The sequence below is a fragment of the Nylanderia fulva genome, unplaced genomic scaffold (assembly GCF_048542155.1).
Source record: "Nylanderia fulva isolate GAGA-0341 unplaced genomic scaffold, ASM4854215v1 Scaffold20, whole genome shotgun sequence".
Lineage (NCBI taxonomy): Eukaryota > Metazoa > Arthropoda > Insecta > Hymenoptera > Formicidae > Nylanderia > Nylanderia fulva.
This window is the reverse complement of record NW_028190264.1, coordinates 3,242,731-3,260,908: the sequence shown is the minus strand read 5'-3', so window position 1 is coordinate 3,260,908 and position 18,178 is coordinate 3,242,731. Positions and strand designations below refer to the sequence as shown.

Genomic DNA, 18,178 nt, shown 5'->3' with positions numbered 1-18,178 from the left:
TAACGTAAATCAATCATCATTTGGACTTTCTGCTGGAAATTTCTAAGAATATATCACACATTGCTTAAGATGGAAAAATACTGTATTTAATATCTCGTAAAAAAATCGTTAAACTTAATCAAGGAGTGTGATCTTGTGAAAACGGCACTCGTGATTATTAGATATCACGATTTTATTGTCGAACATATATGTATACATACGTATATACGCCATATGATTGCGTAAAAAAAATTGGCATTCTACTTTCATTATTCCGAACTCGTTGCACACACAACTCAATATATTTACAACGCTATATTTAGCTATTCTTGATTGATCGCCTAATTAAATAATAATTTGATTTGATTAAACTGAACTGATTGTCAATATCTGGTAAATTATACGAATATGCGTGCGAGAAATCATGAATAGATAAAATAATTTATTGAACAAATTCAATGTTGACCTATTAAGACTTAATTAAAATTTATAAAGATTATATCCATTCTATCTTTTATGAAAAAAGTGCCGTTTATACGCGTGTATAATTGATTCCGAGCGATCGCGACCGCGGTTTTGATAATGACAGTTCGTATCGTGACAGCTTAACATAAAAGTAAAATGTGTTGCAATAGAAAAAATTGCGAGAAATCGGTGTTCGATTAATTTTCGATGAAATTTTAATGTGACGGAACTTGTATATCGAATCCCTTGATGTGGGTATAATAATTGTCTCGATTTCTCCGATGAAATAAATAATCATCGTAGAGATAGAGAGCGTACATGCTCACCGAGTAAAGTGTAATAATACAAGAAATTGCATACCAAAGAAATGGGAATACAATGGAGAGATGGATCATAATTATAATTATTATATGTTTATTATGAACAATTATTTCGAATTAATTTAATAAAAAGGAGACTTTTTTAAAATTTGTCTTCCGGACAAACTAAAATTAGGAAATATGAAACTAATACTAGAAATTATAATACTAATATTAGGAAAAATAAAACTAGTATTATGTAGAATGTATTTTTGACAAGTTCTAATGTATTTTTTCATTGTTCTAGTCTAATTAATTTTTTCATTGTTTTAGTCTAATTAAAAAATGCAAGAGCGGGCTTTAAAATATGGAAATACGTCTATAAAATGATCCTCAGTTTGATAATAAAAAATATTTAAAAATCATTGTGCTGACCTAACATATAATGATACGTAAATGGGGACCTAAATTAGGGAAAAAATTAATTATTGCTCTAATGACTAAAACTACTTAAAAAATGCTAAAGCAGGCTTTATATTCTGGGAATACGTCTATGAAATTGTAATGGATTGATGCATTAAAAATTAGAAAAACACATTCGTAAATGTTTTATTTAAAAACGTAAAAAGCCATATACAAACAATTATATTTCTATTTCGTACATACATAGCGGAATTCATGTCAGTACATTGATGCATTCGTGTGCAACGATTTGCTTTAGCGTTACACTCTCTTTTCATTAAGCGAGAATTACAAAAACTGTTGATTCTCAAACGGTACTTGCGCTCTATCTTGCCTCGATATATTAAGACTTCTAAACGCATTTATATGTAAGAATGTACTTTCTCGAGTACAGGTTCATGGAATATTGGAGGTTTTCACACATTATAAGCTTCAACTTCTAATTGAATAAAAAAAAGTAAACTAATTGTTTTCATAACATCAAATTTCAGTAAAATATAAAAAAAAGAATATATTTATCTATTTATTATAATATTAAACTTAAACAGTAAAACTCTAAAATTCTCACACTGCATTAATTAAATTGCATGTATCATGTATCCTTGAATCATAGATATTTCTATTATTATAACATGTATTAAATCATTTTTCCCCTATCATATCCTTATTCTAGCAAGACCAAGAAAAATATTTTTAGAATATTTCAAAGTGTCATAGTCTCCATTAAATTATTTGTTGTGTAATTTTTGTTTATAATTCTTTTTATAATAAAAAATTTAATTATAACTTTGTTTCAATTTTTTAACTATAAATAGTATAAAAAGTGTAAGCATCTAATTTATATTACAAATTAAAACTCAGTCTCCCCCTAAAATTGATTTCGCTTCGCTAAATAGAAACAAAGTACAGTAATCACACCGTACATAAACGACGAACAATCAGTACTAATTCTCGGTGACAGGTCGAATGCCAGGCTGCTGTTGATTGTACCCAAGTTGTTGATTGTATCCACCCTGCTGATACTGCTGACCCGGATTATACGCAGGTATTTGAGCCTGCGTGTACGAACTGGCTTGACCCTGGTAAGCACCACCCTGACCCTGGTAAGCACCACCTTGACCTTGGTAAGCACCACCTTGACTTTGGTAAGCACCACCTTGACCTTGGTAAGCACCACCTTGACTTTGGTAAGCACCACCTTGACCTTGGTACTGCGCTTGCTGTAGTGCTTGCTGTATCGGTTGCTGTTGCTGCTGCTGCTGCGGCGGATCCACGCGATGCGGCACGTACGGTTTGTCCGGACGGTACACGATCTGGTTGGCGATGATGTCGTACGGTATTTGCGCCTGGTACTGAAGCAAATCGCGCAGCTGAGTCGGCAGATTGGTGGAGTACTGCGGCTGCGGCTCCGTCGGCGGCTGAGATATCCTGCGGTATTGCTGCTGCTGTTGAGGATGCGTTTGACGTTTGCTTCTCGATTGACCGCGCGACTTGGGTTGACGCCGTTCCGGGGTATATACGGGCGCCTGTATCGGGGTGGGTGGCTGTGCGGTCGCAGCTTCCTGCTGCAGCTGCTGAAGATGTGCTCGGACCTGCTGGGACTGAGCCTGCACCGCGGCTGCCTCGTCAAATCTACGACAGTCATCGGAAATTTGAAGCTACCTATCTCGACTTGCGTCTTACAAGCGCGCATAATATTACAAATATTTTAAACAAAAATATAAATTAATTAAATATTGATAAAAATATAGACGGATCCCTTATACCATGTTCAGACAACATCCTGAGGATGTTCTCTGGATATCCTCTAAATATCTTCTGAATATCTTTCGGATATGTTGTGCTATTAGGGATGTTAAAAATTAATTAGCAACGTTATTGTTGCTTGTGGTACCTGTATGGTTCCGGAATTATGTTGATGTACGGAATTTGTTGTTGGAATTGCAGCAACTGCTGGATTCGCTGCGGTGCGTTGGCGTAAGGCTTGTAGTTCGGAATGGGATCCGGTTGCGATTGCGGCTGCGGCTGCGGCTGCGGCTGCGGTTGCTGCTGCAATTGCGGCCGATGAGCTCGCTGTCGAGCGCCACGTTGAATTGGTGCAGGTTGTGTTGCGTACTGCACTTCCGTCTGCGCTCGCGGACGCGTTTGACGGTCGTATGATCTCCAGTTTACTCTGTACCCTTTCGATATACATATTTATGTCAGATCAATTTGTTACGCATAGACGAGATAACAATAAGGTAAAAAGTTGCTACTGTACCGCTGGGATCGTCGTACTGGAGCGCCTTCGTGTTACCCTGATTAGCATCGTACGGTCCCTGAATTAAGGACTGGCTATGCCCATCGGTAGCCCCTTGTATGTTGAAGGTAGCCGCTCCACCATCCGAGGGCCCTTGAATCTGAAAGTCCGAGTGCCCATCCGAAGCACCTTGGATCCTGAAGTTGGTGTTACCGTCGGTCGCCCCTTGAATGGTGAAGTCTCCAGGACCCCCTCCTTCTAAAAATCGAAAGCACGCAAATTGTATATCAATTTTTTAAGTCTACATATTTATTTACATGTTTGGAGATTTATCATAAGGGATGTGTGATTCTTGAAAATTAAAGATAGGATTTTTAGTGATAATTTGGAAGTTAAATTAGGATCTCAAAAAAATGGCTACCCAAAAAATCGAAATCAAAATTCATGAAATTATGAAATCTATTAAAATGTGCGAAGACAGGTATAAATTGTTTTGCATTAGCGATCGCTTATCTGCGCTTACCGCTTGCATCTGTGTATTCGATTCCTTTCTCCTCACTGAACTTAAGACCCTGGGCTCGTCGATGGCCGTCGCTAGGTCCCTGGATCGAGAACTCAGCCAGGCACATGGGAAGTGCCATCAACAATAAAATCTATAACATTGGATTAAATAAATTCGAATTCGATATAGATTTTGATATGTTATAATAAAATACGAGCTCTATGATTTTTGCAAGACAAAAATTATTGCCACAAGTTACTTAATGGTTTAAATATTGTGTCCCAAAGGAGAAAATAATTAATCAAACAAAGAAATGAATAAGTTTATTTTATATTAACAATTTTTATAATTAATAATAAATAATATTATCCTCGATGAATTATACTTTTTGTTATTATACCAATTCAACCATTAGACTAAAATAAATGAATGTACATTAATTACACTCAACCGTCTACATCGCTGATTTCGTAACCAGACAGATCAACGATCATTATCTAACGCGCGTGGCACTAAACCTGAATCTAGTATCTTACGACGTGTACTATATATGGAAGCATATCGAGCAAGCGGGAAGCTGGAAGCGAAAGTCAGCGAGCGCATGAATCTTTAATCAGTCGGTAGCCGCGGTAATCAGGAAAAGGTGAGCACGTCTCAAGGCGCACTCGAGCTGCAACACGATGGCAAGATAGAAAAGCAGGTGGAAAAAAAGGTGCGAGTCGTAAAACGACTAAAGAGATCGAATGCAACAGTTATCCGGCGTTACACGGTAGAAAGTAAGATATCTAATCGATTCAGAAACACATGTGGCGCTAATATTCGGGAAAACAAGTTCCTATATTAGCTGAATTCACTTGGAAATGTCTTCGTTTCAGAATTATACGCGTTCATTTTATCTCGCGGAACGAGAAACCTTTTAGTGACATTTCGCGAGTCACGAAAGTCGCGACATGCAAGTTGATTATTGAGGTCTGCAAGTTTTCTCGATTAAGTAAAAAAGATTCGATAAAGTAGAAAATTGAGATAGCTGTTAAAATGCGTGTAGTATATAATATTGACAAAATTGATAAAAAGATAGCAATTCTTAGACACGAATAATGGAAAGACAGATATACGATTAAAAAATAAAATATTGTTGTTTGGCCAAAATTAAAGTATATAAGAGATATATCATATTATATAAGAGATAATCTGTATATAATTAAATTTTTATATATTTATTATTTGCTGAATATCTTTTTTTACATTTCAATGTGATTTAATATTTATCGGATAAAATTATATAGAGGAGAACGAAGCAAACGTAGACAGAGCGAATTACTTTCGATGTTGGAACTTTGATCCGCGAACTTGCGACAAGATTTCGAAATCTTGATTGCTCGTATCCGCCATTGATAATTGGCTCGCAAAATGCATTCCCGACTAGTGACTGTGGTAATTAAGCGGCATTCCAAATCGTCGCCCGTTTTGCGACATCAAACGATGTAATTAAGTACATGATATTTGTCATTTCCTTGTACAAGCTCGTTACCTTTCAATGTAAGATGGTATCTCTGCTGATTAAACAAGCGATTTTCTGTTTTCGGATCTCTTGCGCAAATAATATTTTAGAAGAATACACTTTATTTATTTTTTGTAGACATGCGCTCGCGATGGAAAAATAATTAATTAAATGGATAAAATGACATTTCAATATAAAAAAAATTAAAGAATTTTATTATGAAAATTTTGTTTTAATAATATATATAATATTGAAGAAATTTAAAGTAAATATTTATAATTTTATTTTATAAACAAAAATCCATTATTCGATGAATTTAGTATCTAGAAATAAGAAAACAAAATTAAATAAAAACAAAACAAAAGTGCAAAAAAGTATGCAAATATTAATTAAATCATCCATTTGATTAAGATTCGAAGCACATGAGTTTAATTAAATGCACCCGACACTCCGTTTCGAACCGTGTCTTACATTTCTTGCCTTCATGATGCGACAAGATGATTTTCACGAAGTACACATTTATTAATAATGGCACAATTTATTGCTCGTACAACTCGGATATTCAATATAATTAGTGGACGCGACTTCATCTCACCTACATTAAATCTCGTCGAAATCATGTGTTTTATGATTCTTGGAACACGCACATATATTCTACATTGTATCTTCTACAGTGTTTTTCGACGTGTCACGAAGACTTTCGAATTTAGGAAAAACATAATGAGGTCGTACTTACATGCAATTTCATGGTGAGAAAGCTGGTCGATTCGCTCGAGGGTGGAGTGTTTCTGAGACGGGCGCGCGATCACCAGAACAACTTTATAGTCGGCCACGTAAAAGGAACCTTTCGACGACGGGGATGTGACTCGGCGAGAGCCACCTCCATCATCGACCAGCCAGCCGACCGATATCCAACAATTACTATTCTCTTTTCAAACGCTAGTGTGTTAAAAAAAATACTTCCGACACTAAGTAACAGTCTTACGTTAATTCCGATGTAAAATTTCATTTGCAGAAGCATGAATAAATTGAAATTTTGATCTATCTGCTAACTTTTATTTGCGTGAATTTCTCTGCTTTAAAATTTATTGGTCTTGTATTTAGTTTCTTATTTATTTATTATTATGCGAAAGGTGTATAATTTTAATAATGAATTCTTTCATAAATTCGAGTTAATTACTATAGCAATTCAAAAATTATTTAATTCTACAAATTCCTGTAATAAATTAGTTTGCTCATTGCAGACTCATTTCACCTATACTATTTTGATTTTTTAAATATAAAATAGAAAATAAAGAAAGCCTCGATATTTCATATGACAATAGCAAAGATTTTTAAACAAAATAATTTTAATAAATAAATAAGTTTTAAAAAATTATTAATACGCTTTTCCTAAATAATTTTATTTTATTTTTACAATAATTTAATGCAAGTTTAATTCTACATAATATTTGCTTATTTGCAAATAAAATCTCAAGTTTTGTTTGCCTCTTTAAACTTTCTTCGTGCAACGTACGAGGAACGGCTTACTAATGAGGCATTCATCTTCTATGTAATGTATAATCGTGAAAAGTCTCGAGTGCACTATAGTGGAAAACGACAAACTAGTCGCAGCGGAATGCGATTCAATACAAAGTTTCTCAGGCAGTCTCCTTGCAAAGGTTACAGTGCGAAGACTATGCGCGCATCTGTAATTGATTGCCGACATTGAATTGAATCATTATCTTGTCATGTTACATAAATGCGCGCTATATTCCATTGTTTTTAGAATCGAATATATAATTAAAAAAATAATACAGATCTCCAAGTTTTGAAAAAGAGAAAACAGAATGAAAATTTCTGAATTTTCTATTTACTACACAATAAATTATAGGTAAAGGCTACACAAGTGTCATTAAAGAGAAATTATTCTTTAATGTAAGTGTTGCATTACTCCGAGATTTTCCTATAAGAATATATACCTTTAAATTAACATCATTCTTTATACTACATTCTCGATTCGACATATCCTAGAAATTATAAATTCTCATTTTTTGCAATAGATTTGATAATAGATCTCTGATGCTTCATTATTGTTAGTTCCACAGATTCCTGTCTTTCATGCGTAATTATATCGTAGAGCACACTTTTATTTTATTCAATTACTCGACTGCAAAGTCGCTCTTACTTATAAGCAGAAATGCCATTACGTCAGTTTACAGTAGAAAGTTACACCGTGTCGCATTACATTACATACAGACAAATACTCGATCTCCCGTGAAATTATAGATAATCCCAAGGTTTGCATTGACATCTGAAAACAATACGATACGATTCATCTATCTAAGAAATGATACCCGATAAATAAAACGGAGCAATGATATGATGTAGAATAATTCATGAAGAGAATGGATAACTCTTTAGAAACTGATTTACATCAAATAGTTGGATATTCGAAAAAATTAAAATATTCATTGCACTTGTGATAAATGTCAATTGTATGACTAGTTATATTATTAAATAAAATCATTGCGCATTTTCTAGTAAAATGGGAAATATAATTTAATAAATTAAAATTTATCATATTTTAGAAATTTATGACATTTATATTTTTCTGTATTTTATATGTTTCTTCTATACTTCTAAAAATTTAAAATCTCGCTATAATAAACGAAATTAATCAATTGATAATATCGCTTTGTCATTAATCATTGTGTAAATTTATGGCTGCAATTTTCTTCGATTTCTTCGGACAATGAATCCAAAGGACGTGACCCTGGCAAATTGTCTGTTTGTGTAAACGCCATAAGAGAAGCAAAAAGATGAAAGTTGCATCGTGCCATGCGAGCGAGATGACGTCCACAATTGCACCTCCTGGACGATGCGTCGATACGTGAAGCGTGAAGGCTACGAAAGTAAACCATCAGCCTTGTCCGGAGAAATGCTATCCCCCTTTCGGAAGCAATATCTTCTACGTGAAATTTAAAAAAGACATGATACGCTTTTTTTTTTAATTCACGCATCATAAATATTCTTATCTTGTATCGTCACGCATCAATGATGAAGTGCGTTCGATTGGATTTCTAATACTATGTGTCAATTCTTGATAAGATATTAATGTATTTCCGATCAGAAATTCCGTTGGTAAATGTTACAACCTATCTACGCATGTATGTATAATATTTTTTTTCTCTTGTCAGGATATTCACATCTTCTAATAATTTCTTCGATTTAATGTAATGCGGTCTGATAATTTTCTCATATTACGCTAATATCGACTCACTTTCTTTCGCAAAATCTGTGCTTCGAGTGCGATCTTCTCATCGCATCGTAAATATCCGGACGAGGCAATATCACTTTCTAATATCACGAGAAGATCAGATATCTTTATTCGATAGAAAGCTAAAAAATTGTCTTACTTTCTATTTGTTCTAATAATGTAGAAATTATTCCTCACGTATGTAATTAAACAAGTCACGCGTCGCGTAAAACGCGAACTTCCTGAAAAAAAAGGAGTGAATTTACGACAATCTAAGTTTTATCGAATTTTTGCTAGCACGCTTATTAACTCACTTTTTTACGAGCGGAAGTTCCGCCAGTTCCGCGAGCTGAAATATTAAAAGTGAAGATTACGCGACAGCAAGGTGAATGACTTTCATGATGCGAGAAGCGGGAAACGATATTTATTTCGTACAAAAAACTTATACATTCTTCACGCTATCGTGTAGTTAAGCATGTTCTATTTTGTATGCAAGAAATCGATTGATTCTTATAGTTGAGTGAAATGAAAATCGAATAGAAAAAATTGATCAGAAGGAAATCTCATGGGCTAATTTTATTTTCGTTTCGATGAATGTTCCGTTGTTATTATTACTTCAAATAAATTTTTATTCTTCAAATAAAATTTTGATTAAATATTTGTTTGATTTTTTTTAAACGAATTGTTTTACATTAATTTTAAATCGAATAACTACTCCTTCTAATTACTCCATCTAGTTCCAACAAAATCATCGTTGGGAAAATACACGGTGCAAGATAATGTATCATTAAAGCGTCCATAAACGCCGCAATAATTTAAAGCGCCTCAAAATGCTCTTAATAAAGCCCTAATGACGCTAGAACGCTGAAAGCCATTTCTATCAATGAAAATGGAATTCGATTCGAGCGAGTCTTGAAATTATACCTAGCCATTCCTCTTCAAAAAGCGAGACAAAATATCAATTTATACAATCATTAAAGGCCAGACAATTACTGTTGCTGTCCCTCGTCGACCGGCTTTTCCTGTGAATATCCCGTGTCAACGTTATCTTCATCCGAATAATAAATCTTACTACGATAGTTATAAGGTCCCTTGACGTCGTCACCCAACGGCTTAGGGATGAAGATATTCTTCGGCCTGTACTGGATGCGATTCGCTGTGACGTCATATGGTATCTGCGCCTGATACTGTAACAACTGCTTGAGCTCCGTAGGCATATTTTTATCGAGGTATAACGTGGGTGCCGGAGGAGCTGGCAGAGCTCCTAAGGGCGACGTCGCGAGTTGTTGTTGTTCCTGCTGTTGTTGTTGCTGCTCGTAATCCTCCCTGTAGACGACGCTATCTTGACGCTCTATCTGATCATTATATCTCGGATCGATCGTCTGGTATCTCGCCGATGGTTGCAGATAAGCACCTCGAGGAATGTCGGAAGCAGCCGGAGCTGGCTGCTCCAACGCATATCCACCTCCGTAGAGGAAGGACGAGGGATCAACGTAGGGAGCCTGTGGCTGATAGCTCGACTCGATCAGCTGTCCTGATGTGACCTGGTACCGCAGAATACGGCTTGTAACTATAGTATTGCGGGGTCTGGACCTGTTGGACCTGCTGAGGTTGAGGTTGAGGTTGCGGCGCCGGTGCACGATGCTGAGGAGCTGGCTGCTGAATCTGTCGAAGACGCTGGGACGAGCCACCCTCGGCGCGTTGGGGCCTCTGGGCGTTCGCCAGTTGTGGTCGCCATTGGGTTTCCGGGTTGACGAATTTCCAGTTGAGTCGCGAGCCTGCAATAAGAGAGACCATCGCGATTAATGTCGGTCGTCGATTATCGGTGCTTGCGCAACATCGACCTCACGCCGAGCGCATCACGAAGGAATTATTCTAGAGATCTGGGATGTGAAAATCGGACCTCGCGTGCATATTGCAACAATAATAGCGGTAACGCTTAATTGCGAGACATCGGGGCCAAGGTTCTCCGAAGTGTATTTTTTATAGCGTTAGCGAAAGATAAAAAAAGAGAACCTCTTTCGTACTCACCATCAATTTCGTCGTACTTGACTTGCCCTTGCGGGGCGCGACCGGGTCTCTCTATGTTTCGCGTTTGCGCCCACGCAGTCGAAATTACCGCAATAAGAAATATCTGTAACGAATTAGTAATCAACAACCTTAATATAATCTGGTAATTTCATCTAGAATTGATTTCAAGTAACTGAAAGTAACAAAAATACTCGAATAAATGTGAGATATGATTTAAACAATTATTCATGAATAAAAAATTAATAAAATTATATCAACTTCACCAAAATTCAATTTAAATCATTTAAGACTAATGATAGATCAATTGACACCAACAATCAGCTGACAATCAATTCTTAATAATCATATTGATAAAGTTTAGCAAAATGAGATCTGTCAGATTACACGTCGCTGAAATATTTATGTCACTGTATTAATGTATAAAATCGGATCGATTAATCAAAATATCCTGGACACTCACTGATAGTTTCATGGCTGCGGAGAGAGATGTGCGCGGATGATCGCGTCGACTTTACTCGCAGAAATCAGCCGGCGGAGTCGGCGTGGCTCTTCTATATAGTCGCGGTCGCCCCAACGTAATTGGCGGCGAGGGTACACGGCCGGTGGTTACCTACTTTTAGCGTAATTCCGCTCCGGCTAACGAGCGAACTACGGTAAAAGACCCTCCCCAAGGATATATTATCACTCGTTGCAAGTAAATGCATCTTTCCGACGTAATAATTGTAAAATTGCTCTCAGAAGCGATTAAAAGAAATTTATTTTATTCTTCTCGCGATTAGGCAACAAGCGATAATTTTGCACTTGTTGCATTCTTAGTTGCAATCTGACAGATTTACACAGAAATTACTGTATCTCGAAAATATCTCTCAAATTTATTGAGAAATGTATATCTTAATAATATCATTTGTATCTTGAAAAGAAAATGAGATTGTATAATAATTATAAAGATAATGAAGATAAAATATTTTAACAAAAGAGATAGGTTTTTTACATAAATTTAATAAAATGTATCCTAAATTATAAACACAAATTTAAGATAAAAAATACTAAAAAAATTTTTCTAATATGAGACAATTAAAATTAGCAGACGAAAGGGTTGATTATACACTCACTCCAAAAAGAAGCAATATACTTAAAATTTGGAAAAAAATTATCAAATTTTAAATGACGATAACTTCGTAAATAATAAAGATAGAAAGGTTTCTAAAACATGAAAATAAAGCTTGGAATCTCTATTTTAAGAATCTATTTATTTTAATGTAACGAGATAAATTTATTAAAAATGGCGGATGATAAAACAAAAACATGCAAAATTGAAAAATAATGGTCCGAGTTTTTCAATTACAGAGCAGGAGTCAAATGTCGCAACTGAATGGGATAACAAGCATATGATAGTACAGAGTCTCCCCTTTAAAATGCTTTTTTATTCATCTCGATACGATGATTTTTCGCCGAAATATTCGCATTTGAATAAAAAGACAGCTTTTTACTTTAAATGTGAATAACTCGGCGAAAAATCATCGTATTGAAATGAATAAAAAAGCATTTTAAAGAGGAGACTCTGTACTATTATATGCTTTTTATCCCATTGAGTTGCGACATTTGATTCATGCTATATGCTTAGAAAACGCGGAGCATTATTTTTTAATTTTGCATAATTTCGTTCCGTCATCCGCCATTTTTCATAAATTTATTTTGCTACATTGAAATAAATATATTCTTAAAGTAGAGATTCCAAGCTTTATTTTCATTTGTTAAAAACTTTTCTATCTTTATTATTTACAAAGTTATCGTCATTTAAAATTTGATAATTTTTTTCCAAATTTTAAGTATACCGCATTTTTGGAGTGAGTACTAAAGCATAAACCGCACATGTTCTCTGAAGCAAGTTTTTCTTGCATTTGAGGAATTGTAGTAAAATTACTCCATACGATATCGAGGATTTTAACGAGGCTTCGTGGCGCAACAAGAAACATCGACGAAATGTTTTAGCTAAATCCGCATTTCAGAGCGCTAAAACAAAGCCGTAGGGTATGCACTTAAATTGTCTCAAATGAAAAGTAACGACGCGCCAGAAACGAGAAGAAAAAACCACTTTGGCGTAAAAGAAAACTTCCGTAACAATTCTCATTACATTATAACAAAGTATGGGATTACGTAGGATTGTATGAAATGAAAAAGAGTTAAAAGAACTTCTTATGTTCCGTATGTTACGAGCAGTCTGCACGATATTATTTGTTCTTTGAATTTAATTGTGTGAAGCGGTACTTAATTTATATGATTCTATATTATGAGAAAAAAATAAATTATAAAAAAATAAGAAAAGAAAAAGAGAAAGGTCAATTCTGGGAAATTTTATATACGTGTATGTATAAAAAAATTATTTAATGCAGAAATTTTGTTGCAGTAAAGTGAACGTAATTCTAGAGTATCTAATATAATTTCTTTGTACAGAAAAAAATAATATTAGAAAAAATATCTATTTTTATTCATTTTAAGATTGTCACTTTTGATCTAACATAAAAATGTTAAGAACATTTGACTAAGTATAAATTGAAGGGGATATATTAAATTTATGAGAACGTGAATTAAATTCGAAAGAATGCGGATTCTCCCAATTAAACGATGATAGAAAAAAATTGAAAAAAAAATACTTTTAACATGTTCCGCAAATATTATATGCGTTATGTGCGTTGCACAATTAAATTTACGATGTGCAAATGATCTGCTGTGCCCTACCTACTGTGCGTCATCGGTAACAGCGAGCTACTAATCTAAGTAAAATTAAAGGGTGAAAAACGGTAAAAAAATTTAGTATTGATCGATAAATTTCGCGAGATAATGGATCGCGCCGGTTTTATTGCTTTGCAAAAAAAATATCTGGAACGACGAGATAATTACGTAGCTGCGTGACGTTCGCAAACTTCTAATGCGAATGCAATGCAACCACTCGTGAGTAAGAAGCATTATTCTTTACACATTGATGCGTATTAAATCACGTCAATTAAAACTCATGAATCGCAAATAACATATCCTGTTGCTTTTTAAACTTCCATGCATAATCTACAATTTTTACATTTTACGTGATTATTATATAAGATATATATAAAAAATAGATTGTGAGATTGTTATATATTTAATTAGTTCTTTAATACATTTTGATAACAAAATAAAATTGTATGTGTGTGTGTTTATTCTACTCTAAATATAGAATCCTTTTTCACTCGGCAATAAAATTTCAGATTATCAAAGAATTCGAGAAATCATTTGAAGGTAAGGAAAGAAAAAGAAGAAGAATTTCTTATATATTAGATATGTATGTAAGATTAGAAGGAAGTATTATATAAAAACCGGACAGGGAAACGCGCGTCGCGATTAAAAATCTATGAAAATCTCATAAAACGGCGGTTCTTAACAAGCTTTTCCATTTCCTCGTTGGAGTTAAATTGACAACAATCTTTGGATTTTTAAACGTTGAAGAGGCAAAATACATGGACCCGAACGAGCTCGTCGATCTCCGCGTGAATATAGACGAGGGAATCGCGACCGCGACAAGATTCGAAAGGTGCGATCGATATAGGAGAGAAGAAAAAAGATAAATTTGACAAGGAGGGAACGACCGGAGAAAGTCGATTATTTCTGGCCGATCGACGGAAAAGATTTTGTGTCCGCGACGTCTGATATCGCGGTGTGCCGGAAATTCACTTCACGCACGCGGACGAAGAAATGCACTTCCTTCCATTCGCACGATTCCTCGCGATACGCGATATCTCGACAACGTTGTACTTCATCATCACGCTCGATAGATATCATACACGCATGGATTAATTCACCTCAATGCAATTTGCTTCTATACAGTCTGAGAGTTTGCTTAGAAAGTGATTTATTAGACGCTTCACAGGTCGGCAGAGAAAGAATTACGCATAAGAGCAACCTGCAAAAATGTAAGAATCGGCAGAAATATTTCGTTCCGCGAGTAATATTTTCACAACAGAACTACCCGTTTTATTTACAAATGAAAGTGATACAGGATACTTTATCGTTAATTCATCGTTCGAGAGGTTTTGTTCGTATATATATTTTTCTTATATTTGCGTAACGCATTGCACCAATTGCGAGATATGTAGAAATAATCATAAACGAGAAAAATATACCTAATAACTTCGAGGCCGAGAGCAATGAGAACTCTGCTTTCGCTGCGAGTTAAAGAAGTCGGAAGTAATGAGCAAAGTACAGGTCACAATTAATACGTATGCTTTGAGGAAATTAAATTACACTCGGCTTAATTTTCCGTGAGATTTGCGTTCGTCGATTTCAATTTAGCGATAGCATAATGAAAGTAAAACTCATTACCGCAATCGAAGAACTGGTTATTACGATGAGGAGGAATAATTTTGCCTTAATGAGCGCTTTGGAATACACGAAGAATTTCTGGCAGATAATAAAAATTATTATATTATTGCATGTGTATAGATAATAAAAATTTCAAGAATTGCGGCATTCCGAACGCCAACTCCGAAGAATGCTCGAACTTACAACACGCTATTTCTCTGATAATCCATTGTAAGTCAGTAAGCGTTCTGTAATAACGTCGATATATAATCTGCTGTAGAGTACAAGAAAGCCTTATATCTGAATCCTTAGCATTTTGAGTCTTTAGTAAAATAAATTGTACGTACACAAATTTTCTACTTTTATTTTCTCTTTGCTATTTATGAAGATAATATATATTGTAATTTTGTAATTTTTTAATGGATAGTAAAATCTCCTTTTTAAACAAACATTTTGTTATACATTAATATGTCATATTATGTATATCTTCTCTGAATTTTTATGTGCTTTTTCTTCAATCGATCAAATTAATGTTTCAAGACAAGAGTGCTTTACCTATATTCACAATGATTTTATTGAGTTCTTTTAAGAATAAGCTTATTTAGTTTTATACATATAGGTAATTCTGAAAATAGAAAATAAGAAAATATATTTTCATGAATATTACATACCTTTTTCAGAAAAAAATGCCAAATATTAATTTCAAAAACGCTTTGCGCGTCAAAGATTTTCTTTTAATAAATAAGATAAATAAATATAAATATATAGAAATGGGCATTTTATTTATTATAAATTAGAAAAAATCAAATAATGAAAACTTTATCGACAAGCAAATTAGATCGGAGATTTTAGGACACGCTGCATGAAATATGGGAGCAAGCTATTTATTCTTCTCGCGAGCCTATGGAAGAAATGTCAGTCCAAGTTATCAAGGGGAAAGTACGAGGACTAGCCTGTACAGAAAACGTTGATCGGGCGTGGTGGAAGACCGGTATGATCCACACGGATTGCCATCAAGGTCTCTTCGCCGGGTCGCCCTGAACCAAGTTGCCGTATAAAACGCCCCTCTCGTTGATTTCTGGATACATTGTTGCACTTCCCGCTGCCAAACGATCCATTATTCCTTCAACATGCGCGCTGCATTTGTAAGTTCTCTGTTCTCTCTCGCAAATATATACCTACCTCCTTTAATATGTATCTAACAATCTTCTCATCTCAAGACAAATATAAAATGATATATTTATATATAAAATATATTAGAAATATATATAATAAATGGTAAAAGATGATTACAATGTTTCTAATTTATAATTGATTTTTGCAGATTTTTTTGTTGACTGCCATCATTTGTGTTTCTTGTCAAGAGCCTCGTTATCAATCGTCGCAGCAAGCGGCGATATTGAGCGATGCTCGATATCTCGCAGGCGATGGCACATTTGGTGCGGCCTACTCTCAAGAAGACGGCGTTGAATTTAAAGAGGAAAGCGATGTCGAAGGTAATCGACGTGGATCATATTCGTACGTCGATCCAACCGGACAACGGCGCACCGTGACTTATACGGCGGGAAAGAATGGCTTCCAGGTACGCAAAAATGCACGTTTCTTCAAATTATTAATTCTTATATAGAGATATAAAAATTTATTTCATTTTATAATTAATTTTATTTCTCTATAATTAATTTTATTTATATATAATTAATTTTTTATTAATACTACACAATATATTAATTCATGATTAATTTATCTGTGAGAAAGAATTTATCAAACAAATTCTCGCAGGCGACCGGGGACCATATTCCCACCGCACCTCCGCAGGTAGCACCGCAACCGGAATACGTACCGTTGTCGCAGTATAATCCGCCAGATTATCAACCCCCGAGTTACGCGCCAGCAGCTCCTCAGCATCCTCAGTACCTACGACGCTACGAGCAGTATGAACCGGCGGATTACGAGCCGGAGCCTGTCGTTTATCAGCCGCAGCCTCCGCCGCAGTATCAGTATCGGCAGCGGCCGCAACCCAGTTACCATCATCATCCCTCGGAATTACAAGACGTACCCACGTACGCGCCCCCGAGACCGCAGTATCAGCCCCAGATTCGTCCAGCGCCGCATCAGTACAACGCGATAACAACCCCGGCGCCTCGCAATTTCTATCCACCTGGGAAGCTCAGCTTCAACCGGACCCCCGACGGTTTCTCTTACACGTTCAGCAAAAGTTAAGTGGCGTGTAAATTGTAATAACAATGGGAAATGTGCGCGGCGATGCATCTACGACACGAAATATTAAGTCGTAAGTTAGTTTTCGATCTGATAAAAAATACATACATAATTTCGAATCTTAGCTGATTAAGATCTGTCATTAATTAAAAGAGAATTCAAGATTTTAAATAAAAACTTGACCGTATATATCTCTCTCAAAGAATAAGAAAAGTAAAATTTATAATTTTAAAAAATCGTGTGAAAAATATCATTTATTTCAAAATTATAATCTTCGACATTCGCGTTTCTGTTTTTATCTCAAATCTCTAATCAATCTTAAATTTAATGTACGCGATTGATTTAATAATTTATTTTTGTTTTTTTTGTATCTATTAGGAAATATATTAATATTATTTTTAAAATATGTGTAAAGATATATTAGCATCTTAAGAATCTCTCTGCGAATGGAATAAATTTTATATTAATCATAGTTTAAAGTCATTAATGGGAGGATTAAACGTCAAAACTGCATAGAATTGAATGACTTTTATCTCGCTCGTTAATGCAACGCCCGGTTATGTCTCGCATAATTTCTCGTACAAATGCGAGCACAATCACGTGTTTCATAGGGTCGATTCACTTTCATCCGGTAACCTTTGCATTCTCCTGATGTTGCAACTGAGAATCCCACGATACCGAGGGAAATAAGGGGATACGCCCAATATATATACATATATTTGTGCAACATACTAGGGAGAAATATGTTTATTGCAACATGCGAATTTTTTATCTAACTCGCAATTACTATGAATTAAATGCATTTAACACGAGTACTATTGTAATCTCGATTTAACTTAAATAAGTCATGTTATATTTTACATATTTTAACGAACTGAAAAATCGCTTCTTAATCATTTTTTCTCATCTGCGT

General features: G+C 35.0%; 3 protein-coding genes across 3 annotated transcripts; 1 reads left to right on the top strand and 2 right to left on the bottom strand.

The window, feature by feature from the left end:
• Positions 1-1,747: 1,747 nt before the first annotated feature.
• LOC114944220 (uncharacterized) lies at positions 1,748-6,230 on the bottom strand. The gene is made up of 5 exons (XM_029320026.2): positions 6,184-6,230; positions 3,968-4,097; positions 3,466-3,702; positions 3,100-3,385; positions 1,748-2,837 (listed from the first exon to the last, which is right to left on the bottom strand). Exons 1-5 carry the CDS (start codon positions 6,193-6,195, stop codon positions 2,150-2,152), a joined length of 1,353 nt encoding a protein of 450 aa, XP_029175859.2. The 5' UTR covers positions 6,196-6,230; the 3' UTR covers positions 1,748-2,149.
• A 2,863-nt stretch (positions 6,231-9,093) lies between these two features.
• On the bottom strand, positions 9,094-11,225 carry LOC114944218 (uncharacterized). Its single transcript, XM_029320023.2, is given in 4 exon segments — positions 9,094-10,217; positions 10,219-10,463; positions 10,717-10,819; positions 11,177-11,225. Coding segments are annotated over 4 exon segments (903 nt in total). The 5' UTR covers positions 11,189-11,225; the 3' UTR covers positions 9,094-9,674.
• Positions 11,226-16,178: 4,953 nt separating this feature from the next.
• CPR19 (cuticular protein 19) lies at positions 16,179-17,302 on the top strand. The gene is made up of 3 exons (XM_085482387.1): positions 16,179-16,193; positions 16,373-16,630; positions 16,828-17,302. The coding sequence occupies exons 1-3, from the start codon at positions 16,179-16,181 to the stop codon at positions 17,266-17,268; spliced, it is 714 nt and encodes a 237-aa protein (XP_085338513.1). The 3' UTR covers positions 17,269-17,302.
• Positions 17,303-18,178: the final 876 nt, after the last annotated feature.